Consider the following 17,960-nt stretch of genomic DNA (forward strand, 5'->3'; position numbering starts at 1 on the left):
ATGTGACTTCATCTCCCCCCCCTCTCTCCTGTGTCTCTCTCAACAGGGCTATGTCCTCGGCAGCCACCACAGCTCCCTCTGTGGACAAAGTGGACGGATTTTCACGGAAGTCTGTCAGGAAGGCCAAGCAGAAGCGGTCGCAGAGTTCGTCCCAGTTCCGCTCTCAGGGCAAACCTATAGAGCTCACGCCCTTGCCCCTGCTCAAGGGTAAGTAGAAACACATGTTTGCGTGTATGTGAGAGAAATCTGTGGTTTGTGGGGTGAGAGGCACAAGGGATGATGACCAAATCAAATACAAGTAACATCTAAAAGGCCCCTCTAGCTTTGCTTCTGTTAATCTAATTGTACTGAATTTGAACCCTGGTTCACTGACTCAGTTTCATTGCATGTAATGTACACAAAAGTGTTATTATATTCAGACATTTTCATATTTCACAAGTATATTTTTTCAAAATTAATGACTAAATTAATGTAACATAAATGTCTGGATATAGGCTAGTCTAGCATTAATCAATCAGCTGAAATAACAGCTGTGATGAGCACTCGAAATCAACATAAACTAATGCTGAAGATCCAACAGTTGATAAGTCATGACTGGAATATTATTTTCACCACTATATAAGCTAACTGGATATGCTTTGCCTCTATATCTGTTACACTAGTCAGAGGCTCTTTCAGGGACTTCCTCTTTTTCACATTTTTATGTGTTAAATAATTTGATGACAGTGCCACATTAGCAAATAGCCTCCATAAACGCACACAGTTTGCAGTATTTTTTTGCAAAGAAATAGGGGATAAAATGTGCACGTCTACTCTTTGATGAAATGATACTAATGTTCTGAACATACAGCAGAGAAATTAAATGAAAGTAGGCTATCGAACACATCACACAGGTATTCAACTAATACCATTAACAATGATGGTATTCATAGCATTGATCATTTGTATCAATCTGCCCACCCCAAGTGAAAACTAAGCCAGCAAATGGCAAATTTCCCCCATTATGCTTAAGCGGCTACAGCAGTAATTACTCAGAATACAGATTTGTTCTGATTAGTTAAAATCAAGCTGAGCAGAGCAGATGATAGTTATGTGTAAACCCATGAAGTTTGATATTTAGGTAAGTAAAATGTCTTAAATGTGAAGTGGAGATTCATTCGTGGTAGTGTTAAACTTCTCTTCAGGGTTTTCAGGGCTTTGGGTGTGGCACCCCCCCCCCTCTGGAAAAATTGGGGTGTTCTAAAACCTTTGACCAGTAGTGTATCTGACAGAAAATAAGCAACTGCATGATGTTTTCACTTGTGAATAATTTGTGTGGACACCGTTCCTACCTTAAGTGCACAACACAGGCTTGTAAAAGGGGGACCTTCCAGGGGCTTTAAGCGTAGATGGCTCATTAAAACAGAAAGGTTTTTTTTTTTTTTTAAATCATGACACTCACCTTCAATTTGTGTTTTGTCTCTGCCCATTGATGGCAAATTTAGTAGCATTGCTCTGTATAGTCTGGTTGGTTTAGTTCTGTTTGAATGCAGCTGCTTTTCTATGCCAACTATTCTCTGTATGCGAGTGTTTTATTAGTGACATGTCTAGACAGGCAGATCATTTCGATGATTGCAGAGAGCAGGTTGGTGCTAGAGGACGACCTGTACAAGTTATACAAGACCCATTCTAAAATTTACTGTGGTATTAAGACAGTCCACCTTAAAAATAATCTTATTTTATTGTCACAAGTAGTCATGGATTACTCAGTTGCTCTGCCCGATTCTGCTCAGGTCAGCTGGTTGTTGAGTTTGTGGGTTTTAAAGCATGTGTCTTACCAAGAGGGAAGTGGCCTCTGTTTGGCACACTGTGTGACATCAACAGTCATAACAGAGTTGAAGGGTGTTTCCCCCGTCTCTTCTTTACTTTGAGTTTTCATTCATTATAAGTTTGCGATACCATTATATCAGCAAATGTCTAATACTGGCTAAAAAAATCAGTCTAAAGATGTTCTCATTAAATGCAAGATGTATGTGAGGAATAAGAAGATCATAGGTTAAAATATGAGGAATCTTCTGATTCCTCAAATGGTTTAATAATAATATACCCTAAGCTTGTTCTTGTTATATGTAGCTATTTGGCTGTCATGATGAAATGGACTTAACATTTGAACTGCCTTGAACAGAGATTGGCTCCTCACATTTTGTTTAAGCAAGAGGTTTTTTCAAGTTTAAAGTTGGAAACATGGATACATTTTCAGTTATCATAGAACCGCTGAGAAAGTCCAGAGGCTCAGGTTAGGAGGAACTGGCAAAGATCGATTTAAACGGATCTACACCCATATGTATGTTTTTGATCATGCCGCATTATAAGGGCATTTTCTCTAAATTGTTCGATAAAGAGTCTCAGTGTATTAATAAGTAATGGAATGTGTTCAAACGTCACATCTCATATAACTTTAACCTGCATTGTGACATGCTAAGTGAATAAGGCATCTGTGCTATGTAGCTGGGTGTAGTAATACACAATGTGTTACACTGACGTTTCACCTGAGTAAATACAACAGTGTGGTGGTGTGGTTTGGTAGTGACAGCAGGAATGCTGTCAGACAGAAACCAGACAGATCCTCCTCCTCTCTGAGACTGAGGGAAAGTCACTTCATAGCTCCATCTCAGGATGCAGGAAGAGGCAGAAGTGACTGATGAAGGCAGCTGAAGATAACAGTAGGCTCTCTTGTCTTAAAACTATGTTAAGGTCATCGTCTATTACACATTAAACTAACAAGTTACTACACTTGGTGCACTGAGTTAATCATAATCTCTGTGCTAACTGTCAAATGGTTCTGTTCTCTTATCTCATAGAAGCTTATATTCAGTGACACCTGTGCTGTATATGTAGACTCTGTCAGCACACAGCAACACGCTTGATCTCCAAACCTGTGTTGATTACTGTGGTTTCCATGAGCTGCAGATATTTTTAGTAAAGAGGTATAGTCTGTCTGCTAAAGAGAGAAGCAAAAACATCAGGGTAGTTCTAAATGTTTCAAAGAAATGCAGAACTAAATTTAATAGAAAGCCATGCTTCATTTCCTTTTTTGGAAAAGCAGAACAGCAAATCCACCTGGACAATGATAATATTAGGAAATAAAAAACAAGAAACAGAGCAGGTAAGAGTGCTTCAGGTGAGGTCGCAGACTAAACTTCACCTTGGTATACCCTTGGTTTTTTAGTGTGCTTTATAAATAAAGTTTATTCTTCTTCTTCTTCTTCTTATTATTATTAAATAAAACATGCTGAAGGTGGGACACATGACGTCCACTCAGTCGCCATGAATTCACAGTGGGAGTTACCCTCTCTGGAATACATCGGAAGTCACACAGACTTTGAACTAGGGACGTGGTGGTTAGAGGAGACTGTTGATGTGTAGAAACAGCTTCAGTGATAAATACAATTAGAACCATAGTGTGTGGAACCACAGTTATGGTGTCAGAGAGGAATCCCCCTTCTCAAGTGTTTTTGTGCAGTGAAGCCGTTAAAAAGCAGCAAGTGTACAGCGGATCATATTTCCTGTACTGTTTTTGCAAAAGGCTCTGCTTTCTTCTTCAAAAGGTTGCTTTCAGGAAATTCTGTCCTGTTGTCCTCCCAGTAAACCACCACTGCAAAAAATGCTGGAATCATCTGATAGAGTAGGTTGATAATTAAACAGCAGCACCACTCAGTGTGACCTCAGGTCCTCGAGTACGTGGTTGATACGATTAGTGATTTAAACCATACCCAGTAACCTGTGAGTCAGTTTCTTTTTTAAAAGTGACAACCCAGATGCAATTTGTTCTTTAAACAGTCATAAATTCTTTGGGATTTACATTGACAATTAAATATCAAATGCTTTTACAATTAAACCTGTCCTTACCAATGATGTCCTTATTGACTTGATCAGTCTTTTAATATTTTGTATCTCCTCAAAGAGAGTCACATCCAGTACTTACTTTAGATTTATCAAAATGTTTTAACACTGACGTGCATGTTTAGCTCTGATACTGACAGCGTAGTTGCCACAGTAATAATTATGACGCGTTTTCACCGTCTGTTTAAAACACTTCTCAGGTTTTTGGCTATACTGACACGATAACATCACACAGTTGCTTACTTGTCGGCACCAAATCCACGATACAAATCTCTTAACTCTTAAATAACCTTGTTTTTTTTCCACTCCTTATTCTGATGCTCAGTTTAAGCTTAAACAAGGCCATCTTTACCATGTCTAACATACCTGAAAGGATTGAGTTGCTGCCGTGTGATTGGCTGATTAGATATCTGTGTTAAGAGGTGTACCTAAGGCCATGTCCACACTAATATGTTTTGGTTTGAAAACGCATCATTTTGGCCTTCCGTCCACACTGAGACGGTGTTTTCAGTCAGGAAAAACGGAGCGTTTTGAAAACGCTCTCCAAAGCAGATTCATTTGAAAACTCTATTTTCGCGGCGCAGTGTGGACAGCGAACCCGGAGCCTTTTCGAAAACGATGACATATTTTAGTCATGTGATGCAGTCATGTGACCAATTAAACTAAGATAGTGGAGGGCATTACACAGCAGTTGTTTTGTTTGCTCTCAATTTTGACAGCTCTATTAAAGATTTAATATCAGTGTGTACATGCTCCAGATAGTTTTTCTTCAAGTTCTTTAATTCACGCTCGCTTTTGCAACCTTGTACTTTTGTGTTACTCGCACCAATAACTCCACCTCATTGTTGGTCCATTTAAAAAAAACTCTGTGCTTTTCCTCGACATTTTGCAGCAACGTTTCAAAGAGCTGGAAAGTAAATAAACAGCAGACAGAAATGAGGCAGGTCGAATTGTATTGCGTTTCACGCATGCGCAGTACTGGAACGTAAGCGTTTTCACCCGTTTCGGTGTGGATGAACAACTCTATGAAAACGATAGTGTGGACGCGGAGCGTTTTCAGACGTATACGCCGTTTTCAAATATATGTGGGCTAGTGCAGACATAGCTTAATAGTGACCAATGAAGTATATGTAAACAGCTAACAGTGGTTTATTTTACAGTCTTACTGTATTTATTTGTGGTTCAGTGACTGAGCCGGCACACCGTCCGTCTTTTTCAACACTTCCATGGTTCAGTTTCACACGTTCACTTTGCATTCACACACATCCACACATTTCCCACCTCCTCAGTACAATCACAGTCTGCTGCTCCTGACCACTGCCTCAGCAGCTCCACTGGAGCTCCACTTTTAGCCCCGGACGGTCTCTTTACCTATTATGGATTTGAATTTTTGCTGTTATTCATTTTCTCCTGCCTCTATACTGGATTCTCTTCAGAATCTCTTTGAGCACAGACTCATGGGAAAATTAAAAAGAAAAAAAAAATGTTTCAGTAACATGGACCTCCTGAGGTTTGCACCAATTCAATTCAGTTTTATTTATGTTTTATTTATATAATACAAATCACAACAACAGTTGCCTCAAGGTGCTTTATATTGTAAGGTAAAGACCCTGCAATAGTAGACAGAAACCTCTGCATTAAACACGTGTCTGTGTAAAAAGATTGTTTTTATACTGATTCTTAATGCAGCCGATTACACAGACTTTGTAATTTCACTGGACAAATTTCTTTCTTTCTTTCTTTTCTTTTTTGGGCAGTTCAGCAATGCGCTCGCTGTGTGGCCTTTACTTTTACAAATCCGTCCAGTTTATATATTTATATTTTTTGTGCCTTATCTGTCTCTATTGCCCTCTTCATTGTCCCTCGATAACACCCAGTGGAAAAAGGTCAGCACAGATACAGTCAAATCACACTGATTTTGAAAGTCAATCCACAGTCAGAAGTATCCATGTCCTCCTGTTTTCGCTCTTTGATGATGATTATGATGGATCCATATACTGGCTCCAAGCTCACACATTAACTTTAAAGCACACACAGAAGTCCGGGTGTGAACCCGTGTGCGCGCCCTGACACGTCTGTGCTGCAAGTGTCGGTTATATGTGCAGGCATGATGTGAAACTAGGGCTTTGCAGATTTTAATTTATTATGAATGTCAGCACAACGACAGTATTAATTGAATGTATCAATGGGCTCAACCCTGCGATGTGATCAAGCTGTTCTGTGCCGGGAACACATTTTAATGTTGCCATTCTGTTCCCAGCCCTGATCGCCTCCTTCATACGCTTGACAAGCATTAGCCAGTTAGCACAAGTATTGGCTTTAAAGGAAATTTCAACAATTAAGCTTGCTATTTAGACCCATCAGTCAGTGACTCCTGTTTCATTCAGATGTCACTCTTGCACCACATTTTGTGAAAAATGGTTTGGGCAAGTATGTGAGCCTCATGTTTGCTGTTAGCTTGTAAAGACTAAAGTCCCTGAGCATCCACGTGTGTCTGCGTAAAATAACATGCGTAACATTTCATAATCAGAAGGTAGGCTTAAGGGTCTTAACGTCTGCATGCCTGCTTGTTTTTTTTTTTTTAAATGATTGCATGAACTTGTCTGCAGAGACTTTTCATTACGTTGCACCCCAGGCAGTGTAAGTAGAACAGGAATAACAGCTCGGCCATCGTGCCTTTAGCAGTCCCTGTCCACAACACAGTATAATTAAGACTTATTGTGACAGTTTTAGTGACTTGACACAGTTTTGCTTAACTGTTGACTGTGGCTGTTTTTACACATTGTACATACTGAATGAGTCTTAATGTAGATGGAATCCACTGAAATAAAAAAAAAAAAAGCTTTAAATTGTTAGTTTACATAGACTTTAAGGAATGGTTCAGCACTTTGTGATTTGTCAGCATTACCTGATTGAAAGAACACATCAAAGAGGTTTCAGACCAGCTTTACTGTCAGCATTGGTGTATAGAGCACACTGATGACACTCGTGTGCCCTTTGGTTCACCGTGAGCTGGTGTCTACATGCAAACATACAGCTGCGTTGAGTTTGGAGAGAACCCGGACGGTCTCATTTATTTCCCAGGATTTGGAGCCATCTGATCACAAGACGACTGCACCAACCTCTGAGCCTCCCTCCACTCCCATATATGTCCACTTAAACCAAGTGAAAGAACAAGGATTAAGTTTGTCTCTTCCACTTGTCTGTTTTGAACTTTACACTATAAACAGCAGGCCCTCTGTGACGAATACCAAAAGCCCAGTGTTAAGGCACCAACCAGTAAAATTGAGTTAATACATGAAATCAGTCATTGAAGACAAACAGAGCCAGCGTCAGATGATCATAATGCATTTGTGGCCTCCAGGTGGCGAACACAAGGACTGACATTTGTTGGCCCCGCTCCTTGTGTGTGTGTGTGTGTGTGTGTGTGTGTGTGTGTGTGTGTGTGTCTGTGTGTGTGTGTTTAATTACTGACAGGCACTTCTACCTCTAATCTCTCTGCAGTATATAACTGCCAGGAAGAGGTGTGCTGGGCAACTATGCTGTATTTTATTAACTGGCTTACAGAGTTCACACCATGACTCAAACCATTTGGGAGTGTTTTAGACCAGCATTCAGAGAAAGAACTGGGGCATATATATTATACATTTGTATACATTTCTACTGTTTTAAAGATTATTCTGTCTTTTTATGTTGTAGTTTTTGATTGTTTTAGTTGCCTTGAAGACATGTCTCCTATTTGTTTGAAGTTTGAGTTTGAAATTCCTGCTACTTGATTTTTCATGATTTTCTCTTCTTTTCACATCCTTCGTGTAGTCTTGTGGGGTGCGTATTTTATGATTCATTTCCTACGTTTCTTGTTTATTTCTATAAGCTCTCTATATTTACTTCCTGCCTTGAGGTGTACATGTGTGTAGCAGAGGTGGGCGTTAATCTGGTCTAGTGTATTCTGACTTTAGAGGTTTAGCAGACTGCAAAAGCACATCATCAGGATGCACAAATCATATCGTATTCCCTCTCCACTTCCTTCTCCTGCTCCTTTTTGTGGGTCAGTTGCAGGCACAGGTCAGACTTGAGCCAGAAGTGACAAGCAGGGTCTTGATGAGGCACGGTGGATTACATAAATCCAGTCGTTGGCAGCAGGCTCATTCCTGGATATTTAGAGGAAGACAAGTAAGACACTGTCTCCTCAAGGGAATCCTGGGGAGGAGGGGAAAGGATGACGCACACTGCCAGGAATTTTCACAATAAACCCGGTGAATGACACCACCCCGTCTTCTGCAGGTATACACATTTCTCGGTATTGTAATGATTAACAGGATCACGAGAATGTGTGCACCTTGTGCACCGTGTACACCACATCCGACATGAATAAAAATAAAAATGTCATATTTTTACATTTTTAAAAAGATCCCCTGTTCGATCCCGAGAGGAGACTCATGTTCCTTTGGGTTTTGCTTCAAGAATGGCATCCGCTGTAAAAATGCCAGATCAAACATGCGGAGATACCCGCTGTGACGGCCCCTTGTGAATAAGGAAGCAGCTGAATGTAGCTGCTTCTTCAGATTTTCACATAGCAAAATGTTAAAAATAAAAATCAACGCCTCCCTTCAAGCTGTATAGTTAATTGACGATGTAGTTTGGCGTATCTTTGTGTAGAACAAATAACTGAGCGTCTGTGTTCAGGGTGTATGCTATATTTACCAAATTAAACAAATGTATACTGGAGAAACTCAGTAACAGTAATGTTGTGTTTGACGTGTACAAACATGCCATTCTTCACCTTGTTTGCTAACATTGTTGGCTTTTTGATGTCTGAAAATAATAACTTGTTATTGACATTAAGTCTAATAATTAATAGAACAATCTTTGGGTATATATGCTATATCATAAATGATTTTAGCTTATTAGTTAACAAACAGTAACTGCCAAATGTGACTGGGTGAACTATACACTCAAAACCGTGCAAGCTGAATAAAGTGTAACTGAAGAAGCCTGCATAGGCTCAGTGTCCTGATTTGGAATGGGTGCATGTGCAGTTACAGCTTGTACTCTGTAGACAGTGGAGGTCGTTGGTTTCATTCTTTTAATTAGCAAAACATCCCAAAAAAGACTGAGAATGATGCTGCTTTTGGCTCCTCAGCTTCCACTTGGCAGACTGCCCTTTAGCAAGGAGCTAAATCTTCCCAAACAAGACTGCATTTGTACTACACATCTCCCAGGCTGGGCTGCATAACTGTGAATGCGAAGCAAAAATGTAAAAAATGACGACCCAGCCGGGTTCTTCTGAATCAATAGAGTTTAAATAGAAAGCCAACTGCTCCCTCCTCTAAAAGATTGAAATGAAAATTGGAAACGGTACACGGCTCGTGCTCTCTGCAGACCTCTGGGGACTTTAAGAGTTTCAGCTTGCTGCTACTTGTGCTTGTGCGTAGTAAAAGTTTTCTCCAACGTGATAAACATTCACAAGAGGAAGGCAGAAAAAAATTGCCAGCACAATCCCCACTTACTGTCAGAGTTGGCATAGCAACAAAATCATCCCTTTAGCTGGATGCATCCAGCGTGCAAGTTACACAGTTAAAGGATACTGCTGTGACATTGTAAATATGCACAGAATTATATAATCTAATTTACATTCCTGTTACAGTTGGCTACATTCATTTAAGGAGGCAGGATGAATAAGCAGAGGCAGAGAGTGGTGATCAGCCTGGTGGGTCACCTGCAGGAAGGCATAAGAGTCCTCTAATGTTATGTTGTTGGGGAAAGGAGCTAGTTAGAGACGCTGAAACTTTAATACATTCACCTTTTCCTGAGAGCTAAAATGACTAAGGATGTCCTGATTCATGAATTGATATTTACTGTGCTGACTGCCTTCAATCCATCGGCAGATAAGATTGAGATTTAAACGAACCAGTGACTGATTTTTATGTCTTTTGTCTCATCAGTTTTATTCTGGTTAAGTGATTATTTTCAGTCAGTCTGAGCTAGAGCTGGGCGATAGAACGATAACGATATGTATCGCGATATAACTTTTACTCGATAGAGAAATTAAGCTATCGCGATAGACCTCGCCGCTCTTGTCCTCTTAAAAAAAAAAAAAAAAAAAAAAGGTCAGCCAATCCAAATTAAGTAGCGCAGAGCCGAACCAATCACAGCCGCAGCGTCACGTCGCGTGACTTGTTACGTACAGCACAAGTGCCAAGCCGCACGTGTGTTTGTTTGGGAAGCAGCCAGCGGGTAATGGAGGAAATGAGTGCGCCGACTAGAAAAATCAACCGAGCGTGACCGAAGAGAAAACAGATGATGGTTCCAATGCCGGAGAGATTGTCGAACGAAAGAGCCAAAGAAGTTCCGTAGTTTGAAGGCATTTCGGCTATTTCAAGTCTGACAAAAAACAGAGTAGCGTGCACTGTAAATTGTGCCGAAAGCAAGTCTGGAAATACAATAAACTGGTGCATGCGTCACACTGTGCGCCACGTTATTGTTTCGGTGAAATGAATTTCTACAATACTGTTACTGTTAATTCTACTCTCTGCAGTGTTTAAATGCTTACATATACACACAGTTACTGTCTGTCCACACATACGACTCGGTTCTGCTTCTATGCCGCAGCTTTGTTTACTATTTCCCACCGAGGCTTCTAGACTTCTGATTGGCCAACATTTCTGCACGGTTAGGAATCTAGCGCCACCTGCTGCTTTGGCATGTTCATAGCAGCGTTTTCCTTCATTTCTGCCTTTATGTGTGGACGGGATTATTTTTTAAAACGAAAACGGAAAATCTCTGTTTTCAAAAATACCCGTGTACGTGTGGACGTAGCCTCAGTCTCTAACTGGAAGCGCTAATTCGTCATTCGGCTTTTGTCAGACTAAAGTAACTGTTAAAACTGTTTGAAAAGCTCAGCTATACAACAAGGAGAGATTGAGAATTTCCTTTTAGTTCTCAGTTTATTTGATATTGACAAAAGTTAGTCAGTTTTGTCTGTTCTTCTGTAAAACAAACTAAGATTTATTTTTAGAATTAATATTTTGTTTCTAAGTGGAATTGACAATTTAGTCTGTTTTGTTTGTTCTATTTTGAAACTTAAACGCTTTAGCGGCTGCCTTTTGTGTAGTTTGCAATATTTGCCTTTATTTATCTGAAAAAGTCTCATGTTCCTTAAGTACATCTACCCTGTTGAACTTATTATGGGAAATAAATATTTAAATAAAAACAAGCTGCTGATTATTTCACATTTTACTTGTGAGCAACGGCACATTTAAATCTTACAAATTCTTACAAGTTATTTGGCTTATATCGTGATAGATATCGTTATCGCCTGAAATGAAAAAAACATATCGTGATATGAAAAAATCTCATATCGCCCAGCTCTAGTCTGAGCACAAAAAGGACCTTTCACCTGCTGTTTTAACACTTGCCTGTGCCTGTTGAGCTTAGTCCATGAAGTAGAATTACTACAGCAGATCTGAAGCCCTCTAACTGCTGTGTGGAGAGAATTCCTTTAGGATTCAGGATTCCTTTCCCACTCCTGCACATTAATAATAATAATAATAATAATAATACATTTTATTTAAATAGCGCCTTTCAAAGCACCCAAGGACACTGTACAACAGATAAAAACTGGAAATATACACAATGGTAAAAATAGAAGATAAAAGTTAAAACATACAGAAATTTAAGAATAGGCAATTTTAAACAGATGAGTTTTGAGGGTGGACTTAAAAAGAGAGAATGAACTAATATTTCTGAGGTCCGGGGGTAGGGAATTCCAAAGTCGAGGGGCAGAGCAGCTAAAGGCCCTCCCTCCCATTGTGATCAGACGAGCAGAGGGAACAGAGAGAGAAAGAGAAGATGAAGATCTGAGGCAGCGGGATGGGAGCTTCATCTGTAATAAGTCAGAGAGGTACGGTGGAGAGAGAGAATGAATAGCCTTGAATGTATACAGAATTATTTTAAAATGGATGCGAAATTTGACCGGGAGCCAGTGAAGTTGCTTCAGGATTGGGGAGATGTGGTGGGTAGAAGAAGTCCTAGTAATAATACGGGCAGCAGAGTTCTGGACACGTTGGAGCTTGTTGATAGATTTTTGTGTGAGGCCAAATAATAATGAGTTGCAGTAGTCAATTCTAGAGATAACAAGATTATGGATGAGAATGGCAGTGGCGTGAGGTGTGTCCTTTTCCTCTTCCCAGCTCTCGTGTAGGTGCTTTCCTCTCATGCCACGCTGATGTCTTATAGTCAGCTCCTTCTAATTACAGCTGCTGTAGTAGAAATAGGAAAAACTATAACAATAGAAGCCTTTTAATGGCTATATCTGGTTTTGACAGCAACCGCAGGCTAACGTGGGCTATATTCTCCTCTGGTTGAACGTGTCCTTGACATTTTCAACCCAAATTAGGTTCCCCTCATGTCTTAAGCTCATGTCCACTTGGCGTAGGAGGACTGGTCTGTCTCTGACCTATCCTTGGACAGCAGTCTTTAAAGGAAAAAAAATAAATAAAAAGAGAGAAAAAATTAAAAGGAGATGTAGAATTCTGCACAACCCTCCAGTAGCTCTCTTTGCGGCTGCCTCTGTTCTCTATTCGGCCAATGAATCCCACCAACGTGCTTCCTCGTCCCCCACCACTCACGTCCTCTCCTCAGAAGAAACCCGAGCTGCGAGGTGTCTCTTTACATTTTTTTTTCAGCCCGACTCGGTACAGACGAGCCACAACAAGAGCACGGGTTCCCCAAAACTTCTGTTGTCCACATGTTCGACTCAGACCAGCTCACATAGTGACGTCCATGACTGCCGGTTTCTGCTGTTGGTTCCTAATAGGGAGAGGAAACCTGATTAAGTGAGTGACAGTTTTATGTGTGAGTATTGTGTGGGAGTGCATAGTTGCTAGCCCATGAGCATTGAGTGTTAAAGTTAGCCTCTGCTGTCAAGGGCTGTTGCCGATACCAGCCGGCCTAGCCTGTCATGTGTGTGTGAGACAGACGGAAAGGTAGACTTAAAATGGAATGGGAATGGTAACAGAAGATGAGTGTTTTTGCTGGCTGAAAGGAGAATGGAAAGTTCGCTGGTGGAAGGAGGACATATTATCCTGAAAGTGAAAACATTCTTCTACAGGTTGTGGAATGTTTGAGTTTGTAGCATAGCAGGTGTTAGCTGTGCTGCTGCACTTCCATCTGCATTATTGTTAAGCTTAGGTCAGTGCACATGTATAATATTTACAGATGTGGATTGTTCAATAACATTTTTAGTGGCTAAATAAGAGTTTAGTTTGTAAAGTGTTGAACTAGCAGAACACTTCAGATATCAACATACTGTATAACTGAATAGTGTTGCATTTTAAGGCCATGTTATCCAACACTGGTCTAATAAACGTGGGTAGCACATCAAGTATGATACATGTAGACTATACCATGATAAGTCTACCTGCTGGATCATTGCCAGGGGCACAGCTGGTAGTCCTCCATTACATGCTATACTCCCCTTGGCTCGGCTATAACAGCTGGAGGATATAAAGAAGTGATCCCCTGGCACATCTTAGTTGAAGTCTGAAACATTTTTTGTCTTTATCACCTCTATCTCTTCTGTTTCTTTCATTCTTTCTTTTTTGGCTAGCGATATAACCCTGATTCTTTCACATTGGTCATCCTAAAATCGGATGGCATCAAAACTTAATGGACTTGTGGTAGTTTTGTGTATAACTCCAGCAAACTTAATAAACCAATTACTTGACTTTCTTGATCCTGTAACTGTCAAAAAAGGCACTAATCATTGTTTTGATGTTGTGTTGAGGTTTCTCTTGTTACTTGGTAGTAGAAATGGTACTACACACATGTAGTATTAACATTTCATAACCTGCCTTTTGAACTTGGCCTATCAAAAAGTGCTGATGGAATTCCTGACGTGGCTGTTGTGTTTTTGGAAAACACTGCAGCAGCGGGTAGCGAGAGAGCTTAAGGTGAGGGATGGGTACCTCCTGTCTTGTGCTGTGTTGGTGTTAACAGCTGTTGGAATTCCCGCTATGTGAGATCTACAAGCATCCTGGCCCTCTAACCTAGACTCGTGAAGAGCGTCTTTGTCTGAACCATCCCAGGTGATCGTCCCTGCTGCTGCTGCTGCTTCTGCTGCTGCCTCAGAGAGCAGATTTTAGTTTTCAGGCTTTGACTTGATGCTCTCAAAACAGAGTCTTACTCAAGGAAACTTTGATATGACACATCAGCTGTCAGCCGGTCCAAATAGTTGACCTTTCAGTTATGTGAAATACTGCTGCTACACTGAATACTGATGTCTCGAGACATTTTATTTTATTTTATTTATTTTTTTGGATTATTTATTTAGGTAACACTTTCATTTTATATTAATGAATTGACCTTGGCTTGATGCTTGATGCTAACTGCATTGAACAGCCCATAACCTACCTACCACTTTAGGTACTATTCATTCAGAGGTAGTTTAAAACATTGTTATGCATATTTAGCTGCTATTTCAAAATGAAATTCATTATCCACAAGCATTATTAGCAGGGATGAGCAGGGATAGAAACCTTTATGCACACTGTGATAGCTATATGTCATGTATACAAGTTGAACTCTGCAGGGTCTGCAAACCTAACCTCAGAGGGGTAGGCTGCACTGCTGTTCCATTTATCCTTTTCTTATATCTGTAGCAGAAGTTGCATTTGTTTTACAATGAAATATATTTCAGGCATTTTGTACCTGTGACACAGTGCTATCAGAGTGATTGAGTGAAAGTGACTAGGGCCTCCATGGCCCTGCCATCTGTTGTGTTGTTGGCTGCAGCAGTCGGGAGCAAAGTTTACCCAGGACAAGTGCATGTGTTAATGATTGACAGCGTCCTGGCGCCTTGCAGGAACTCTTATATGAGACCTGAGAACACAGAGATAGGGGCACAGGGAGTTTGTATCTGGGTCATGAATATATATTTATGTTCAGGTTTTTCCATTACACCAGTCCTACCCTGCTACCTGTACTGTATGTACAACTTTATTTCGGGAAGATATGTAAATCCAAATCATGTAAATCCTTTGCAAACAAGGAAACATCAGAATGTATTAGATCACATAATGTCTGATTGTAGTTCTGTTTTTGGTTTTGTTTTGTTGAAAAGAAATGATTTTGATCATTTGATTGGTGATCTCAACATCATTGCCCCCACCTTTCATTCATGCATGCTGTATTCTGGCATTGGATCATAAGAGAGCAATCTTTGCTGCTGAGCTCAGTGAGCTGTTAGAAATGCCCTCTGTAAGTAGAAGATTAAGAATAACTAGTAAAGGTGACCCAGCTAATATGAACAAAGCTGTATGAACTATTTGCACGCTCTAGATTGTGGGTAAAAAGGGGAATAAGCTAAAGTCAGCAAGCCCTCCAGAAATACTCTATAGGAGAAAATTGGACTGCCCTTTGGTTATGAATATCACAATCAACTCATTTAAATTTAGACTACTATTCTCACCTACTGAGTATGATTATGCAATGGTCACTGAGTGGTTATATCCCTTTATTCTGATGCAATGTACATTTATTTTGTTGATTAGAAAAATCCCATACATCTGCAGATTGTTTTGAGTCCTACTTTCCACGTTGCTTGTTTAGATCGTTTGTACGCACATTCTGCCAGTCATCGTCTGAAATACAAACCCTACACTCATTCTTCCATTTAGATTTCAATTTATTAGTTCATTTTCCCCCATTCATAATGTTAGTAAGAAGTTTGTTCCTGCTCATTATTGGTTTTACTGTTTAATAAGGATGGGAATTGATAAGAATTTCGCAATTCCAGTTCCATTATTGATATCACTTATCGATTCCATTCATTTTTGATTTCCTTATTGATTGTCATTGTGCATGCTGAAGGTATTTCCCCTCTTGGTTGTGATCATTACTGGGGTCATTACTCAAAAAAGTAATTATTACACAGAACACATTTCTTAAAAGTAATGCAGTACGATACTTAATTACACCCAGGTTAAAGACTTTGTTATACTACTGTTTGTTACGTTACTTTCATGTTACTTGGTAAAATGATCTGAAACACACATTACCATAATTGCTATTTAACAATATAAACCTGCAGGCTACAGCCCCACACACCAACACAAATTCCTATCCTAATGAGGACACAAATATGATCTTTCTTTTAGTGTTTATGAACACAAAGCAAAGATGAAAACCAACACAAAGAGACTTCAAAATGATCGTCCCCGTGATTCTACTGCAGACACATGAACAGGTAGAAATAGAGGCTGCAGCCTGATTAGTCAACAGTTTGTTACCTGTTGAAGTTCAGCAGCAGCTCACTTTATCACAGTGCTGGGCTGGGGTCAGCATTAACTCAGCTTTAACATCCTTCTGCCTTCTTGGCTAGCTTAGCCTTAGCATGCTGTCTGTGCACGTGCTTGTAAAAAGCTGAAGTTGTGTTAACAGTACGATGCATCTTTGTTCTGGAGCAGGCTTTATTTTACCATAAAGCTCCCACCCTTTTATGCAATAAAAATAAAAGTAATGTCCATATCCACTGTTTTCCTCCACTGACACACAAACTGAAATCATCTGATTGCAGCGAGAGTGCACGAACCGATAAGCGGGATTGATATACAGGCAGACTAACGATTCCAAGGAATTGGTCTACTGAGAACCAGTTCTCTACAAGAACAAGTCTTTGATTCCCATCCTTACTATTAAAGTACGTTGTATTTCTAAAGTACCTGAGCCGTAACTTTATATGAATTTCCTGGAAGAAGTGCAGTTCTCCATCTGACGAAACTGAACGCTAGGAATCGATACCAATCTAATTTCAATATTTAAACCTTCCATCAGTTCTCACTGTGACCATTCTGTGACCTTTGGTTTTAGCTCCCAGTGTGCTGTCTATATAGAGTTTTCTTTCCCATTAATGGCATGTGTAGTTGTGAAATTCATGTGCTTTATAGCTTCAGTAAGTTCTAAATCTTCTCAGCAGAAACATGAGTTTGGGAATGGTAACCTTTGTTGTGGTTACAAACAACAAAAAGATAAACAAATCTTCTGTTCAAGGTCTCTGACCATTGTTCCTTTTAGCTTCGCATCATCCCTTATTAACTGTGCTAGGGGTTCAGTGTACAAAGCAAATGGAGTAGGGCTAAGTGGGCATCCGTGCTGGCAACCCCTCTCTGGGTTTCTATTCTGATTGAGGTGCCTGCTAATTTTAATTCTGGTATTTGGCAAGTTTTACAAAGTTTTGATGCATTTAATAAACTAAATGGGGCCTGGATGCTATCCCAGCTGTCTCAGGGAGAGAGGCCTTTTGCCATCTTTACTAATTACTGTAATATTTTCCTAATTCACCTGATCAATTATCCAAGGTCTTCCTGTACCTAAATTGGTCTCTATATATTTAAATTTTTTTGTGTGTGGTATAATTGAAATGATCGCCTCCCTCCATGTCTTTGGTGCCTCATCTTCCTTCAGAATGTGATAAGAAGTACTGGAATTATCTGATCCTTAAACCACATGTACCATTTGACAGGAAGCTGTCCGTATAGTGAAATGTCAGGGAGGTATGTCCAAAAAGAAAAGGAGACTGCCCATTTGCCATTCTATACAGGTGAAACTAAGGAACATTTCAGTTCTGCATTGAAAGTGTAATTGCTTTAAGCAGCAGCACTTTGAACCATTTCAGCCTTTGTTTGATTTGGTTGCCATGGTTACAGTGGCCCTTTAACTTGAGTTGCGTTCATTTCAGCCCAGCATCGTGATCATCTGTTAGTTGGTGGTGAATCAGCTTCCTGTTGAGGTTGGGATTGACAGCTGATGTTGCTGGGTCACGTCTGTCCTGGTTTGAAGACCAAAACCGAACAGATGTTATGACAGTGAGCATTTATCATCTCATCTCACTTTAATCCTTTATGTAATGTTTAACCTCTTTGGCTCATGGGCCCTGTATTGACAGCAGTGAATGCTGGGAAAGGGGAGACTGAAAACACACAGTTCCTTTTTGAATTTAAACAGTTGTATAAATATTTTGTTTGCTGAAGTTTGAAGCCAGATTTGACATTGCCTTGGGGTAACTGGCACTACTATTA

The 17,960-nt window shown here is 40.0% G+C and overlaps 1 protein-coding gene across 5 annotated transcripts in view; it reads left to right on the forward strand.

The window, feature by feature from the left end:
- ppp2r5eb (protein phosphatase 2, regulatory subunit B', epsilon isoform b) overlaps positions 1-17,960 on the forward strand; it is a 50,873-nt gene that overhangs the window by 10,172 nt on the left and 22,741 nt on the right. For 3 of the 5 annotated variants that reach the window (XM_086275737.1, XM_086275738.1, XM_086275736.1), the window contains exon 2: positions 47-207. In XM_086275737.1, the coding sequence (XP_086131863.1) occupies positions 47-207 (161 nt within the window). Of the gene's footprint in view, positions 1-46; positions 208-17,727; positions 17,748-17,960 lie in introns of those variants that run through there. The other 2 variants (XM_086275739.1, XM_086275740.1) reach the window with 2 other exon arrangements.

This window comes from Aulonocara sp. 'chitande type north' Nkhata Bay, linkage group LG19, assembly GCF_057382095.1.
Source record: "Aulonocara sp. 'chitande type north' Nkhata Bay isolate Kocher_YH1m ecotype deep benthic linkage group LG19, A_spYH_male_GT1.1, whole genome shotgun sequence".
Classification (NCBI taxonomy): Eukaryota; Metazoa; Chordata; class Actinopteri; order Cichliformes; family Cichlidae; genus Aulonocara; species Aulonocara sp. 'chitande type north' Nkhata Bay.